Source organism: Somniosus microcephalus, chromosome 22, assembly GCF_052327205.1.
Source record: "Somniosus microcephalus isolate GS21.2 chromosome 22, FLI_Smic_1.0, whole genome shotgun sequence".
Taxonomy (NCBI): Eukaryota; Metazoa; Chordata; class Chondrichthyes; order Squaliformes; family Somniosidae; genus Somniosus; species Somniosus microcephalus.
The window spans coordinates 41,864,280-41,882,051 of record NC_141008.1 but is presented as its reverse complement, the minus strand read 5'-3'; the positions used below and the strand labels follow the sequence as shown (position 1 = coordinate 41,882,051).

General features: G+C 43.9%; 1 protein-coding gene across 1 annotated transcript in view; it reads left to right on the top strand.

The window, feature by feature from the left end:
* Positions 1–4,929: 4,929 nt before the first annotated feature.
* Positions 4,930–17,772, top strand: part of LOC147102210 (sodium- and chloride-dependent GABA transporter 1) — a 113,384-nt gene continuing 100,541 nt past the window's right edge. The window contains exon 1 of the mRNA XM_085964512.1: positions 4,930–5,235. Coding sequence (XP_085820638.1) covers positions 5,022–5,235 — 214 coding nt within the window. The 5' untranslated portion in view covers positions 4,930–5,021. The remainder of the gene's footprint in view (positions 5,236–17,772) is intronic.

The following is a 17,772-nucleotide window of genomic DNA, read 5'->3' as shown; positions in this document are numbered from 1 at the left end:
GTTGTGCATTAACTATCACCAATGGCACCTCCCGCGCTTCCCCTTCTTCTCCGCTGGCACAAAATGGCGTCTCCCGTGCTTTCCTTCCTTCCCGCGCTCGCCCGTCTTCTCCGCTGCGGCTCCGCAAAATGGCGTCTCCCACGCTCTTCTCCGCGGCTCAATGGCGTCTCCCGCGCTCTCCCTGCTTCTCCGCGGCTCAATGGCATCTCCCCTTGCTTCGCCCCGTGGACCCTGATCAGCCCGTGATCCCTGGCTGTGCTCTGCGCGTTCTTCTCTTGATATTTGTTGACGCCGCTCAGTCTAGAACCCGGCTGTTTCTTACCCTCTCTCTCTCGTTTGCAGTATTTTCCCTCGACGCCGCTCGGTGATCAACCCCTGGCTGCGCCCTGCTCTCTTCACCCTCTTTCTTACCCCGTCGACGCTGCCCGGCTCTCTCTCTCTGCCGTCGGTCGGCTCCAGCCGCCGCTGCTCGGGAAGGGCCTGCTGTGGACCTGTCGTCGGTCTCTTACTGCTCGTTGTGGCTGGGGAACCAAGCCCGGCTCTCCACTGCCTCCCCAGCGAAGTTGGATCTCTGCCTGACTGTTGGGCGGTTGCTCGCGGTCGACGCCCGTGTTCCTGGACTCGACTTTTTTTTATGTTGCAGGTAGATTCGCATCAACACTCGTCGCCACTGTTAGATCCGTGGTTCAGTGGATAAATAATTACACGGATGCTGTACATAAACAAATAACAGGTCTTTACTGGAGGAGGGTAATCTCTAGACTGGGGTACAGAGGCACGCGCACAGCTTATATACCGGTGTGGTCACTGCCGGTACTACAGTATACAGGAGCTGTAAAAAGTAGTTCTGACTTAAAGCACATACACTACAGAAATAGTGCCATAGGATCTTTTACATCCACCTGAGAGAGCAGACGGGGACTCGGTTTATCGTCTCATCCGAAAGACGGCACCTCCGACAGTGCAGCGCTCCCTCAGTATCGCACTGGAGTGTCAACCTAGATTTTTGTGCTCAAGTCTCTGGAGTGGGACTTGATCCCACAACCTTGTGACTCAGAAGTGAGGGTGATACCAACTGAGCCATGGCTGACAACAACAACAAGAACTTGTATTTATATAGCACCTTTAACGTAGTAAAACGTCCCAAGATTCACAGGAGTATTATAAGACAAAAAATTTGACACTGAGACACATGAAGACAATTTAGGGCAAATGACCAGAAGCTTGGTCAAAGGTAGGTTTTAAGGAGCGTCTAAAGGAGGAAAGAGAGGTTTAGGCAGGGAATTCCACAGCTTAGGGCTCAGGCAACAGAAGGCACGGCCACAATCGGATGCTCAAGAGGGCAGAATTAGAGGAGCGCAGATATCTCTGTTGGGGGGCGGGGGTGCAGGGTGGTGAGGCTGGAAGAGATTACAGAGATAGGGAGGGGCGAGGCCATGGAAGGATTTGAAAACAAGGATGAGAATTTTGAAATCAAGGCTTTGCTTAACCAGCAGCTAATGTAGGTCAGCGAGCACAGGGGTGATGGGCGAACGAGACTTGGTGCGAGTTAGGACATGGGCAGCCGAGTTTTCGATGACCTCAAGTTTACGTAGGGTAAAATGTGGGACGCCAGCCAGGAGTGTGTTGGAATAGTCAAGTCTAGAGGTAACAAAGGCATAGATGTGGGTTTCAGCAGCGGATGAGCTGAAGCAAGGGTGGAGAGAGGCGATGTTACGGAGGTGGAAATAGGCGGTCTTAGGTATGCCGCGAATATGTGGTCGGGAGCTCATTTCAGGCTCAAATGTGACACCAAGGTTGCGAACACGGTGGTTCAGCTTCAGACAGATGTTAGGGAGAGGGATGGAGTCAGTGGCTAGGGAATGGAGTTTGTGGCGGGGACCGAAAATAATGGCTTCGGTCTTCCCGATATTTAATTGGAGAAAATTTCTGCTCATCCAGAACAAGCAGTCTGACAATTTAGAGACCGTAGAGGGGTCAAGAGAGGTGGTAGTGAGGTAGAGCTGGGTGTTGTCAGCGTCCATGTGGAAAGTGACGCTGTATTTTCAGATGATGTCGCCAAGGGGCAGCATGTAGTTGATAAATAGGAGGGGGCCAAGGATAAATCCTTGGGGGCACCAGAAGTAATGATGCAGGAGTGGGAAGAGAAGCCATTACAGGTGATTCTCTGGCTATGATTAGATAGATAAGAATGAAACTAGGCGTGTGCAGTTCCACCCAGCTCGATGACAGTGGAGAGGCGTTGGAGAAGGATGAAGTGTCAAAAGCTGCAGACAACTCAAGAAGGACGAGGAGGGATAGTTTACCTTTATCACAGTCACAAAGGATGTCATTTGTGACTTTGAGAGCCGTTTCGGTACTGTGGCAGGGGCGGAAACTTGATTGGAGAGATTCAAACATGGAGTTCCGGGAAAGATGGGTATGGATTTGGGAGGCAACAACACATTCAAGAACTTTGGAGAGGAAAGGAAGGTTGTAGATGGGGCGGTAGTTTGCAAGGATGGAGGTTCAAGAGTTGCTTTTTTGAGGAGAGGGGTGATGATGGCAGATTTGAGGGAGAGGGGGCAGTACCTGAGGAGAGAGAACTGTTAACAATGTCAGCAAATATGGGAGCCAGAAAATGTAGTTGGGTGGTCAGCAGTTTGGTGGGAAAAGGTCGAGGGAGCAGGAAATGGGTCTCATGGACAAGATGATAAAAGAAAGAAAGACTTGCATTTATATAGCACCTTTCACGACTACTGGACATCGCAAAGCTATTTACAGCCAATGAAGTACTTTTTGGGGTTTAGTCACTGTTGTAATGTAGGAAACGCAGCAGCCAATTTCCACACAGCAAACTCCTACAAACAGCAATGTGATAATGACTAGATAATCTGTTTTTAGGCCCCTCGAGCCTGCTCTGCCATTTAATGAGATCATGGCTGATCATCCAAATTCAATACCCTGTCCCTGCTTTCTCCCCATATCCCTTGATCCCTTTAGCCTTAAGAAATATACCTAACTCCGTCTTGAATATATTTAATGAATTGGCCTCTACTGCCTTCTGTGGTAGAGAATGCCACAGGTTCACCACTCTCTGGGTGAAGAAATTCCTCCTCATCTCTGTCCTAAATGGCTTACCCCTTATCCTTAGAAAACTTTTGACAGTTCGCAGCCATTCTGCTTTCTGTGCCGGTGAGATGAGGGCCTCCCGAGACCTAAAGGAAGGGAGGCTGAAAAGGTAAGAAAAGGTATGTAAAACTTATTTAATCACTTTAGACACACCAAACACACTTACCTTTGCACTCATGCACACATCATTCACCTGAACACCGACATCTCGACCCCTCCAAGTCCTTCAACCCGACAGCCCGCCTCCTCTAACTTGGCGTAGTTTGGAGCCATCGGGAATCCCACACTTCAACCTTAAAAATAGGGATTAGGCTAAAAACTGCCTGTTAACTACCTGTTAACAGGCAGTTAATTGGCACGAATCCCATCCCGCCTCGGGTAGGCGGGTCCCAGTGCGAGGCGGGTACCCGCCTCCTTTGAAACTGGCATGGAGGCGGGTTTGGGTGTGTGGTGGGGTCGGGACCCCTGATTTCGGGATTTTAACCTCTAATCCCGACTCCACGGCCCAATGAAAATCCTGCCCATAGAGCACTAAAGCAAGAAAGTTATGATGAGCCTTTATAAAACACTGCTTCGGCCTCGACTGGAGTATTGTGTCCAATTCTGGGCACCGCACTTTAGGAAGGATGTGACGGCCTTAGAGACGGTGCAGCAAAGATTTACAAGAATGATTCCAGGGATGAGGGACTTCAGTTACATGGATAGACTAGAGAAGCTGGGGTTGTTCTCCTTAGAGCAGAGAAGGTTAAGAGGAGATTTGATAGGGGTGTTCACGATCATGAAGGTTCTAGACAGAGGGAAAGTGGAGTTGAAGCCAAGATCAGATCAGCCATGATCTTACTGAATGGTGGAGCAGGCTCGAGGGGACGAATGGCCGACTCCTGCTCCTATTTCTTATGTTCTAACCTGCCCCTTCATTGTTTTGGTGATGCTCTTTAAATGTATGCACTGTTTGATTATTTCCTTAGAATGCTTTGGAGCATCTTTACAGGTTAGTATTCTTCCAGAATTCCTGAGATCATAAATTGTTGGCAGACATATGCCTCACTAAACATTATCAAGATTTTAAATAACAACAGAAAATGCTGTAAAAACTCAGCAGGCCAAGCAACATCCGTGGAGAGAGAAACAGAGTTAACATTTCGGGTCGAAACCCTTCTACAGAAACGTTGACTCTGTTTCTCTCTCCACGGATGTTGCCTGGCCTGCTGAGTTTTTCCAGCAGTTTCTGTTGTTATTTTGGATTTCCAGCATCATTAATTTACAGTTTAAATGGAGCTTTTGAAATATGTTTGTTAGTTCAACATTTGGAAATCTCCTAAAGGTTTCTTATGCAAGTGCTGTCTTGCCCTTAAAACATTTTAGAATTTTAGTTAACTAGATTACAGGGGGGAAAAATTGATCTCAAACGTACTGTTAGTAAACTTACTATGCATACTGAACTTGTGTGTTATATCACAAAATACTGACCTTACTGACGGTGCGAGTGTGGATTAATTAAAACTCAATGTGACTCTAGCTTTTCCAATCTCTGATTTCATATGACGGATTTTCTAATCTCTGGCTGGCAGCTAACAATTTTTCAATTCAAAACCTTGAACTGCTTAACACTTGCAAAAGTCGCATGCAACATATTCCTTTTGAGTTCGTCTCTTGCTAAATATTTCATATTGAATAATCTAAAATGAAACTTTAAACAACTTAAATTCAGATAACTCAAATGCTGTGGAGGCTGTACACAAAGTGATGATTAATAATTAAAAATGCGTAGACATAACTTGCTTAAGAGCAAGAGTTGAATGTTTAACCTGCTCCCGTCATCAGGTCAGTGGCACGGAAGGTAATGATTGAGAGAGTAGATTTTGTTTTACCTCGTGTTAAGTCGCTCTTTCAGTTACTTTAAAATAAGCATGAAGAATATTGAAGTATCCAACTCCATGGACAATATAAACTACTTGAAGACAAAAAAGCCAATTTTTGAACATGTTGACGATGCTAAAAAGAATGAAAATAAGAGAGTGACTTGGACTCGAAATATTGAGTTCACTTTGGCTGGAATCGGATATTCAGTGGGATTGGGCAATGTCTGGAGATTCCCCTTCCTGTGCTATAGGAGTGGAGGAGGTAATTTTGCTTTAATAATCTGTAAAATATGTGATTCTGAAATCCTGAGACTATTGGCTGAACAATTAACTTTTCAAACATTCTGGGTATGAAAGCCCCTACTTAATCAAGGGTAATTTTATTTCAGTTCCGTAATGACTGATTAATCATTTTGTTTGTTTGAATTATTCTTCAGTTACAATGTAGATGTACATTCATACATGATTTTCATGGCAGTTCATTGAAAATCCTTCGCTGAACCCAAAATACTATAAACCAACAACTAAGGGATAAAAGTCCAATGTGCTACTGCTTGGAATATGTCGGGGTGCATATTGTGAATTTACACTCTCCCAGCTCTCAATTTTCCATTCATTAACTTTACTGGATTAATTGCAGGTTCGGGGTGCACAGATTTGCGATATTCACTCTCGGCACAGTGGAAGGAATGGCACATTTAGATTTTTACCCATAAGAGCCAAGTGGTGTCAAAGAGAGAATAGATTTAAAAACAAGGCATATGTAGAAAGAGTAAGTTAAAAAGTAAGTTGATTGCATCCACTTTGGAACTCACTGACATGGTGCTTTGTTATTGATGGATGTTAGAGTCATACAGGAAAGGGTGTGTTTATTTGACCTTTTGACCAGGTGATAATTGTTGGCACGGTGATGTAGGGGCAAAGAGGGCTGTGAGCTCCACTCAACCCTCCTCCCGTCTTTCCTCATCTAACTCTATCAGCATAACCCTCTATTCCCTTCTCCCTCTGTACTGGCTGCGCTAGACGTGCTCCTATCTAGTTATCCAGCAAGTTAAACACTTATTCAAAATAATTCTTCGTGAAGCCATTTGCTGTTTGAAGCCTTTACTTGAACAATTTTTGTGAAAAGATATTGCGTTTGGCCTAACATATGAAATCAGATTACATTGGATTGTGAAACCCTCATGGAATTCTCCATTACTCAGTTCAGGTTCTTCCTGGAATTCCACTTCCTGGGTCACACAGGAAGAAAGGTAGAGAGGTCAAATGACCTCTCACAGGAAGAAAGGTAGAAAGGTCAAATGACCTCTGCTTCATACAAACTGCTAACACGATAACCACCACCAGAGGGTGCTAGCTGCATATAAAATGGTTTATCAGTCCAGAATATCACTGCTATACAATAGCTACCACGAGAGGGTGCTATCTGCATGTAAAATGTCCAGAACACCCTCACATGCTTATCTAGCCTCCCCTTAAATGCATCTATACTATTCACCTCAACCACACCTGTGGTAGCAAGTTCCACATTCTCACCACTCTCTGGGTAAAGAAGTTTCTTCTGAATTTCCTAGAGTTACCCAGAGTATATTAGCAGCGTAAAATCAGGAAACTCAGAGCTGTCGAGCCACTGGCCCTCACTTTGCCGTATGCCAATGAGGTCTGTTGGAACTCAGTAGACAGATCGCATGACAGTTCAAAAAGCACGAAGGAGCTTGGAAGCATTTTAAGGATAGAAATTGGGTGGACAAGATTTCCTCTGCCATTTATGCACTGCTAATGTGCTGACAATGATGAGTAAATTCACCCGACCTGTGTATTTATCGGGTGTTTTTAAAGCACTCTATGGCTATGCCTATTTTCCGTCATACTTAAAATGTTCCAAATGTAATAATTGAGAGAGATAATTTCAGAATGTGAGCAAACACTAGCTGATTTCCAAATTAGAATTTTGATGGCACAGTATTTAAAAATGTAATTATAGTTTGATAAAACTCTAATAATGAAGTATTGCAACAATTTAATATTTGATTCTGACCTCAGTAATATATTCCAAGTTAATAAAGTAGTAATTGAGATAGTCCCCTGTAATAAAGTACCGATAATAGGAAAAAGAGATAGCAATATTGGTACATCAATAGCACAGTGCAAATCTTTTTGTGGAATTCTTGAGACTACAATACATTTATGAATTTTATGAAGTAATTTTACATTTTGATTAATTCATAGAATCATACAGGTTAAATTTATTTTTCAAAAAGATACATTTTTATTTTAAATGCTTAATTACAGGGGGCTGGATTTTCCAAGCCCCGAGGAGGTGGGTATGGAGGCGGGACTGCCAGTAAAGTAGCAGAAACTGGGGGTGGATTGCAAACCCGCCTCCGTGCCCTTTTGCCAGGAGGTGGGAAGATGTGCTGCTTCGGGTCCCGTCTCCTGGAGGCGGGAAAGGCATTTAATCCTTTTAACTGCCTGTTAACAGGTAGTTAACGGGCAGAAAAAAGGATTAGTGCCATTTTACCTTCTCAGGTGAAGACTTCCCGACCTCGGAGAACCCCGTCGGGTTGGAGGAGACGTGAAGGAGATCTGCGGCAGTCGGAGGCACCTGGAAGTAAGATGTAGAGGTGAGTGATGGGTGCAAGTGTGAAGTGGTAAGTATGTAAGGTGAGTGATAAGTGTTAAAAAATGTTCACTTACCTTGTTTTCTTCCTATAGCCTTCAGCCGCGCTGGATCGGAAGACCCGACATCCTCGTTGTCGATTTCACAGACTGGCTGTTGGATCCTCCGAACCAACAGCCATGTGAAATCGACAAAGTTGAAAGGTTTGATGAGTCCTGAACACAAGGGCTCATCAAACTACAGAGAATGTCAGCGTTTGACAGCTTCACAGAGCTGTCAAACACTGACATTTCTTCTTTCAAGAAGTCTTGTCAACGCCAGACGTGCTATCTGTCGTGCTCGGTCAGTGACTTCCTCCCTAATTGGCCTGCAGAGCCCGCAGGGCAGGCTTAACAAGGTCAATCAGGGGAAAATCCCTCTGGTTGGTCAGATGAGGATGGAGGCGGGACATTGACACGACAAGCAGCAGCCCCGCCTCCAACTCGCCTCCATTCACAAAATCCAGCCCAGGGTCTTTTAATTACTTTTGAACATGGGAACATTTATTTCTATTTAAGTGGTGTGAATTTTATTTATTTGGGGATTTCTAATATGCTTATGGGGATTTCGTACGTAAATGGAATCCCCATAAGCATTATAGGAATCCCCCTTTTAGATTGGTTGACTGGGCCCACGTGATCCCAGGAATGCTTGCGAACCGCCTGTGCCCCTGGGATCCGTTGGCCTTTACGCAGGCGTACGCCTGCAAGCCCAGGACCCGAAGAGTCCGAAGCTCCGGGGACACCAGATACATTCGGATTTTTTTTCCGGTTCGGAGGCGTATTCTTGGATGCCTCCGACCGCAAATTCAGGACCATTGTAACACAGACTACATCTATTTTCCATCTGATACGGAAGATAACAGCTTTGAAAAAACAATGCATTTTGATGATTTGTTGGCATTCTACCAGACACATTGTGTGTACTCTAAAGTATAGTACATTTCTGGGCAGAGTTATTTACCATTGAGCCCCAGGCCTGCAATGATGGTGGAATTGTCAAAGGCTGGCTTTGTATTGAACCAGAGCTACGGCATAGCGCTATAGCCCCAGACACCTGTCTGGCGAGGCTATGTTACAGGAGTGAAGCCTCGCTGAATTTGCAACTTCAGTGTTGATTTCTGCTTTGCTGTGATGCTGAACTTACAGGCCCTGAAAATTCTTGGGGTTTCTCCTGGTATTTCACAATAACTCTGACGGGGGAGCCGCGGATTCTCCTCCCCTAATAAATAGTAGAAACCTAGGTTCCACTGGGTTTCCAATTGGCCCAAATTTTGCAGTCAGCGGTGAACGAACAGCGCCAGCCGTTGATTACACTCACACTTGCCCACAGATTTTCTGTGGGCTTTTGCACTGGAACTTGTGATTAGAAATCCAAAACAGCGCCGCACCCTCTACAGGGGATCTGGGACCCACACGAATAGGGCAAGCAAATGTCTATCTCCTTAACCAATCAGATTGCAGAATTCTTACTGAGGCGGGCAGAGTCTGCACCAGGAAGTGTAAGTTAGAATAGTTAATTCAATGACAAATCATGTACAGAAAGCAACAACAAAAAAGAGGGAACTTTTAATAGAGAGGGAGAGAGATAAGAGACAGAAAGAAAAAGTAAAAAAGAAGTATTTTTAAAACATCTCCAACAATAATTAAAATCTGAAGGAATGAGACTCCGCACTTATAAAAGTTAATTTTCAGTACCAGAGAGGCTGTTTAGTAATCATTAGGACTTATCCTGCTGTTAAAAATTTACTTACTTTTGAATGGATAAGTCCTAACTTTTTAGTCGGTATCTATCACGTAAGTATCCCAACTTCACGCGCTTCCATGTATTTGAATACCGAGTCTCTCACCGAGATACTGTTACAGCAAAGCTTTTGTAGGAGCAGAGCAACTCGGACAACAACTTCCTGATTTCCATGTTTAACGGTGCTTGTGCAGTCGCCGAAAGTTGCTGTATAATTTACTTTAACAACAGTGAGCGCTGACAGTCTCACTTATTTTTACCGCAAAATCCGGGCCAATATGTTTTACACAGAGGTTTACTGGAGCATGGAATGCTTTGGTACAGGGAGTGGTTGAGGTAGACATCATTGTAACTTTTAAGCAAAAATTGGATAAATATTTGAAGCAGAGAATGATACAGGGCTACAGAGAGAGCGAGCGCTGGGATTAATTTTAAATTGTTCTAGTAATGATCCAGCATAAACACAATGGGCCAGATGGCTTTCTTTTTGTAAACCTTTGTGGCTCTATCTTAATATGGCAGCACAGTGCATTTTATGAGATTGGGTTAAGTCCTCATTTTTAATGTGGAACTGGAACTCATTCAGGATTTAATTTCAAATATATCAGCAGTCTAATTTTGCCCCTGTTCCAATTCCTGGATGAATAAACTAATATGGATGAAAAGTGATGAATGAAAGAGTCCATTTTTTATTTTTGGACAACTACTTTTTTGTTCTCTTGCATTCTTTCTCCTCCCCATGCTCTCCTTGCAACTTCCATCCTCCACAAACTATAACTCATCGAAAATATCACAGCCTGCATCCCACCACTCTTGTGCTCATCAGGCTGTATTGGCTTCCTGTGCCCCAGCAACTTCAGCTTCAGCTTCCTTGGCCTCAACCCATCGTACCTTAGCTACCTCTTCGAGGCTGAGAATCCCATACAAATCCTCCACTCCTCCGACATTGGCCTACCCCCTACCCCCTGCTCCCTTTGCTCCACCAATTGTTGCCCCGTTCCTTCTGCAACTCTGCTCCCAAAAATTTGGAACACTTTCCCAAAACAGCTCCACCTTGTCACCTCCCCCCAGTTTTCCCTCCAAAGCCCTCTTAAGATCCTCTCCACCCAAAGCCACCCCCCCCCCACCCCTGCCATTGCTCTGTTTCCCTTTTCCCATCATGTTGAGTGTCTATTATTTGTACACCACTCGGTAAAGCCCATTCAGGTATATATCTCTCTTCACATGAGGAGCACTATAGAAATGCAAGGTGGTAGTGGCCAATCGATTGATCAATCTAAATGGAGGGAACCTCACCAAGGTTTGTAAAATATTAAATGGTAAAGACGAGATCAACCCATCACATTACTTCAAATGAAGCCAGGAAAGTAGAATCAGAGGACCAACGTCCCCCGTAAGCCGCACTGCCTCCTGCGCGGCCCGCCTCCCCCACTGCGCGGCCCGTTCAATTTTTTTGCGCACGCGCGGTATTTAGAATGTGAAAGCCGGTGAGCGGCCTGCGCGGGACCTTGCAGAAGACTGCGCGACAGTGCAGCTTAACGGGAACATTGCAGAGGACATAGACTAGTGAGAAGTAAATTTAAATGCGTATCAGGGACAATCTCATTACTCAAAGAGTGATAAATGTTCAGAGTAATCTGCCAGGGCATGTAACAGAGACAAAAACATATGAAGGCAGATGCTGCGATAGGATACGCGAGCGACATTTTCTTGTCTTTGATCCTTGACTTCTCTTATTTTTTGTGGTGTTATTTATCTATATAATAAAGGTATTTGATAACACTCCCATCCTGTTTACTTTCTAATATCCCTCTTCCAGCTAACTTGTTGCCTGAGATTCTTGTAACATCTGCCACAAGGTCATTGTCTCTTTGTCATTTCTCAGATTGCATTCAGTGGATAGCACTCAATCCAGTATTCTCTGTGGTTAGAAGCTGTTTGCTTTACATCAAAAGAATTTTTTTAGAAAGGGAAAGGTCCAGGTTGTATGTTTCAGATGTTGCTTCGCTCAGTGTAATGCACCTCGCTTTTGCTTTTTTTCACTTCTTACAATTTAAGTGTTTGGAGGGAGCATACAGTTCATCGTTAAGTTGATTGCTGCTCCGAAAGCATTTGTTCCATTTGCCTCTTCTCCCTTGATGGCCCTGGAATGATTACTTCAGAAGAAACCTATACAGTACTGTATTGTAACAGACTCTGGTGAAGGGTTACTCCTGAAAAATTAACCTATGCTTTTTTGCATGTTAATCTACCTGCTGCACAATTTCTGTTTTTATTACACTGTACTTGTATGACTCACTTAGTTTGATTTGGGAGGGTGGGGGGGGAGGGTTGATTGTTGCTGGCTATATGATTTTCACAGAATAGTCATCTAAGTGTTTATTTATGTGCTTATTTATTATTTCAAATTATCTGGAATGGGGTTTTATGCATCTACTTTATATTTTGGGCAATTGGCAGCAGGAGGCCATAACCAAACAATGGAGAGATACCTCCCCACAGGGAGAAAGTTACAGACAATGGGAGTCTGGGTTACCCTGTGACATAGGAAGACCTCAACAGGGGAAAGGAAACAAAATTATACGCAATGCAATTTAGGAAAATAGATCAAAGTTAGATTGTTTAAAAAAAACAAGAGTGCTCCTCCATATCGAACTAATAAAGTTAAATATTAACCCACAATATAGGAAATTTATCCATTTTGGACTTTTGTACCACGTCCGATGTTCCATTCTGTGATCTGTGGCACATGCAGAACATTCCATCCATAAACCTCATGAACTCTTTTTGATACCTTTCATCCTCAAATATACCCAGGTTGAGACAGATGCAATTCACCAAAAGAATTGAGCTGTTTGTAGCCATTTCATTAGAAGTCAAATATTTACCATTTCACTAGTTATCAGCTTTGTCAGTTCTGTAGAAAAGAAAACGCTGACTTGTTTTGTTAAGCTTCAAAAACGCAAGGGTTCAATGATATTAGTGTCAATGGTTAAAAAAATAACAAAAGGTTAACGTTGAAGAAGTTTAAGCTACAGGGAAGGTATGTCTGGGCGTAGCCTGTTCCAGTACTAACTCCCCTCCACCCAAACATTCTCCCAGGATTTATACTCATTGTTCAGCAGCACACAGTTGCCCCACATGTATTATTTTCTATGGTAATTTGAAAGTGTACGATGATGTTTATTAGGGGAAGAATTCTGTACATCTTTCAAACATCTCAAACCACACAACACATTGGCCAGTATTTTCCGATGCCTACGGGTGTGTATGGGCTGTTTACACACCCGTAGCGACATCGGAAATGCCGGTTTCAGGCATGCAAAGCGCATGCGTTGAAAACCGGCATTTCTGATCTGTTAAGAATCCTCTTGACAGATCGGACGCCTGCCCTGGAGAAGGGCATCTTCGGGGGGGGGCAGTTTTCCGCTTTCTGCAGAACCTCCGCCTGCTGAAAACACTTAAAAATCTTTCACCTGGTAAAAGCAGACGTAAGGCCTGCTTTTACCAGCATAAGGGTTTAAAAAAAGTTAAAAAAAATGTTTTCACTCATTTATAATTTTAAAATACTTTTAAAAAAGGTAAGTTTATTTTTAGCCTTGTAAAAAAAACTTTATTTTTTTCAAAAAATTAAATTTTTGTTTTACATATTTAATTTAATATAATTTTAACTCATTTTAAAAACATGATTTTTTAAAATTTATTTAATGTTTTGATGTGTTTTTGGGGTGATCTCCATTCATACTTTTGACAGCTATATCTGTCAAAAGTATGAAGGGGGATTCCCTTCTATTGGCTCGCCTGGCCCACGTGATCCCAGGGACGCTTGCGAACCGCAAGATTTTTTTTCCCCGATAGGAGGCATTCGCATGTAGGAAGCCTCTTATCAGAAATTACGGGCCATTACCTTGAAGTGTAATGACTGGTAAAAGAAAGAAAGAAAGACTTGCATTTATATAGCGCCTTTCACGACCACCAGACGTCTCCAAGTGCTTTACAGCCAATGAAGTACTTTTGGAGTGGAGTCACTGTTGTAATGTGGGCACAACAAAATTGTAGTTAATATAATTTAGAAATCACAGGATTAGACTTGCTTAATCTTATTTTCACTGTTGGAGGTTCTCGTATCCATGCGACAGTAAAATCAATTAAACCTAGCCAGCCAAAAGTCGACTATATTCAAGTTGTGGAACCTGACTAAGTTGATTGTACATTCTAATCTCTGGTTGCTATTTTGTACATTCTAATCTCTGGTTGCTATTTTGATGAACTATTTTAATTTCTGAAGAAATAAATGCTTATTTAATGGTTTTGCCCAAAGTAATGCTGCACCAGAGCATAGCACTGGATATAACTAATTACCAACAATGAAATATAAACCCATGGCGTATGCTTCTATCTCTAATATGCATTAAGGAGTTCTTACTTTTAATGTGAAGATTCAGAATCAGGCTCAGTTGTCTTATTCCAGGCTCATTAAGTCAGGACTCTTGCATACAGACTAACAAATGCTGAATTAAGGAAGCCTGGGGCCACAAAGATTATAAACCTGCCCAATGACCAGCCAGAAAAGCAAATGGATAGAACAGATTTATTTGAGAAACAGCATTAAAGTCTGGTTTATGGTCCTAAAGTGTAGATGCTTGTTAAGAAAGGCTGGGAGGTGCAATTGGACCAGGAAGGCCTGATTTAATTTTTTTTTAAACTTCAGATTTGACCATCATAATTCCTTACATATACCTGTCAAATTGATTGACACATTGGAAAAGATTCATGACTTATGCCTTAACCAGACGTGGAGGGAATGAATTGGTCTGGAAGGAGTTGGTCTCGGTGAAATTTAAAATATAGAAAGCCTAGCCTTCCCCCTCTTCAAGCAGGAGAACACTCAAGTAGTCACACCTGAGGGTAGTTGGGCAGTCAAGCCAAAGACAGAAAGCAAAAGGAGTTTTAAGATTTGCAATTGTAAGGTTAATAGAAGTCAAGTGTTTAATTGACATAACTGTAAAGCGTATTGCCACAGAATTTCATCGCTCAGACCGCCAGGCATAGAGGGAGAATTTATGTATAGTATAGCAGTGCCGAGAAATGCTCTCATGCATGGTTAGCTAGCCTGGATAAAAAGAAGGCTGAAGATGATAGCTACAGATGGTGACTCACTGCTAACATGCCCAAGGGGAAGTAAAGCATGGAGGATGAGGTCGATTGACCTCAAGGCAGGCCATACTTAAGCTGCTAACTTGTGATGAATATGAACAGTAAATCTAGATGCCGGGGTGGTGCCTGAGGATTGGAAAGTGGCAAATGTGGCACCATTGTTCAAGAAAGGATGCAAGGACAATCCTAGTAACTACAGGCCGGTCAGTTTAACATCAGTGGTGGGTAAAGTTTTAGAAACAATAATCAAGGAAAAAATTAACGGGCAGTTGGAGAGGTTTAAACTAATTAAGGAGAGCCAACACGGATTTGTAAAAGGCAGATCGTGTTTGATTAATCTAATTGAATTTTTGATGAAGTAACAGAGAGGATTGATGAAGGGAATGCAATGGATGCTGTCTACATGAATTTTTGGAAGGCGTTTGACAAAGTACCACATAGAAGACTAGTTAACAAAATTGAGGCTCATAGAATAGGTGGGTCACAGCTTGGATAAGGAATTGGCTTAAGGACAGAAAACAGCGAGATGTGGTAAATAGCTGTTTTTCCAGACTGGAGGATGGTAGACAGTGGTGTTCCCCATGGTCAGTGCTGGGGCCACTGCGTTTTTGATATATATATATAAATGACCTGGATATTGGAATACAGAATATAACTTCTAAATTTGCCGATGACACCAAACTTGGGGGTGTGGCAGTGATGATGATATCAATCGACTGCAACAGGACATAGAAAGGCTAGCAGAATGGGCAGACAAGTGGCAGATGGAATTTAATACCGAGAAGTATGAGGTGATGCATTTTGGCAGAAGGAACATGGAGAGGCAATATACACTTAATGGCACAGTTTTAAAGATTGTACAGGGACAGAGGGACCTGGGAGTTAATGTGCATAGGTCCCTGAAGGTGGTAGGACATATTGAGAGAGTGTTTAACAAAGCATATGGGATCTTGGGCTTCATAAATAGAGGTATTGAGTACAAAAGTAGAGAAGTTATGCTGAACCTTTATAAAGCGCTGGTTAGGCCACAATTGGAGTATTGCATCCAGTTCTGGTCACCACACTTTAGGAAGGACGTGAAGGCCCTTGAGATGGTGCAGAGGAGATTTACCAGAAAGAGGATTTTAGCTATAGGGACAGGTTGGAGAAGCTGGATTTGTTTTCATTGGAGCAAAGGAGGTTGAGGGGTGATTTGATACAGATATACAAGATTATGACTGGTTTGGATAGGCTAGATGGGGAAAGGCTGTTCCCACTAGTTGATGGTACATGGACTAGGGGACACAGATTTAAGGTTTTGGGCAAGAGATACAGGGGGGATGTGAGGGAAAACTTTTTTACGCAGCAAGTGGTGATGACCTGGAATTCGCTGCCGACAGAAGTGGTGGAAGCGGAGACACACAATGTTTTCAAGGGGAGACTGGATAGGCACTTGAGGCAAATAAACTTGCAGGGCTATGGGGATAGAGCGGGGGAATGGGACTGACTGGATTGCTCAACAGAGAGCCGGCACGGACTCGATGGGCCGACTGGCCTCCTTCTGTGCCTCTATGACTCTCTGGGCTGGATTTTGCCAATGTGGAGCTTTAGGAGGCGGGACTCCCACTTGTTGGGTTTCAGTCCCATCTCCATCAACTTCTGGCCAACCCACGCTATTTTCCCTTGATTGGCGTTGTTAAGCCCGCCTAGCGGGCTTAGCAGGCCAATTAAGGGAAAGTCGGTTACAGAGACCGCCAACGTATGACGTTTCATGTGTCAAAAATTTTTGACAGATGAATTGTCATCATTTGACAGCTCTGTGAAGCTGTCAAACACTGACATTCTCTGTAGTTTGATGAGTTCTTGAATACAAGAACTCATCAAAGCTCTTTTGCAGAAATTAGATGGTTGTTGCATTGGAGAATGCAATGGCCATCTGTCATCTCTGCTGCGGAGGTGCGAGACTCTCCACATACCCACCGATTGAAGCCTGCAGGAAGAAACAAAGGTAAGTAAATTTTTTCTATCACTTTCCAATTACCTCAGATACTCACCTCTCTACACTTGCCCCCAACACTTACCTTCACAGCACACTTTTGCACCCCGCAGACCCACTACTCGCCTCGATGACCCTGGCGGGTTTCGGAGCCTTCGGGAAGTCCGCACTTGTGTGGGCAAAATGGGGACAAAACGGGACCTGGCATGGGACGGCTACCCACCTTCTGGCAAGATGGCACAGGAGCGGGTTGGGCAACCGCCCCCAGATACTGCCATTTTCCCAGCAGTCCCGCCTCCTCAGGGCTGGCAAAATCGCGCCCTATGACTCTAAAATGAAAACAAACTGCTGGAAAATTCTCAGCAGGTCAGGCAGCATCTGTGGATAAACAAATAGAGTTAACATTTCAGGCCGATGACCTTTCATCAGATTTTAAAGATTAACAATTTTTAAGTAAGTACAGGGAAAAGTGGGGCGGGGGGGCGGGGTGAGGAAAAAACAAAAGGGGGCTAAATTGGATAAGGCCCAAAAATGGGCGCAGAGATCGTGATAACATAAGAAATAGGAGCAGGAATAGGCCACTTGGCCCCTCGAGCCTACTCCGCTATTCAGTAAGATCATGGCTGATCTAAGGCTCAAAGCCACTTCCCAGCCTGCTCCCCATAACCCTTCACTCCCTTATCTTGCAAAAATTTGTCACTCTCCATTTTAAATGTATTTAATGACCCAGCCTCCACAGCTCTCTGGGACAGAGAATTCCACAAACTTATGACCCTCTGAGAGAAGAAGTTCCTCCTCATCTCAGTTCTAAAAGGGCAACCCTTTATTCTGAGACTGTGCCCTGGAGTTCTAGATTTCCCCATGAGGGGAAACATCGGGCTGGATTTTCATTGGGCCGTGGAGGCGGGATTGGAGGCGTGTGGGGGGTTAAAATCCCGAAATCGGGAGTCCCGAACCCATCCCGCACCCAACCCGCCTCCATGCCAGTTTCAAAGGAGGCGGGTACCTGGCCCGCACTGGGACCCGCCTCCCTGAGGCGGGAAGGGGATTAGTGCCAATTAACTGCCTGTTAACAGGTAGTTAACAGGCAGTTTTTAGCCTAATCCCTATTTTTAATGTTGAAGTGTGGGATTTCCGACGGCTCCAAACCACGCCAAGTTAGAGGAGGCGGACCATCAGGATGAAGGGCTTGGAGAGGTCGAGATGTCCGGTGTTCAAGTGGGTGATGGCTGCATGAGTGCAGAGGTAAGTGTGTTTGGTATGTG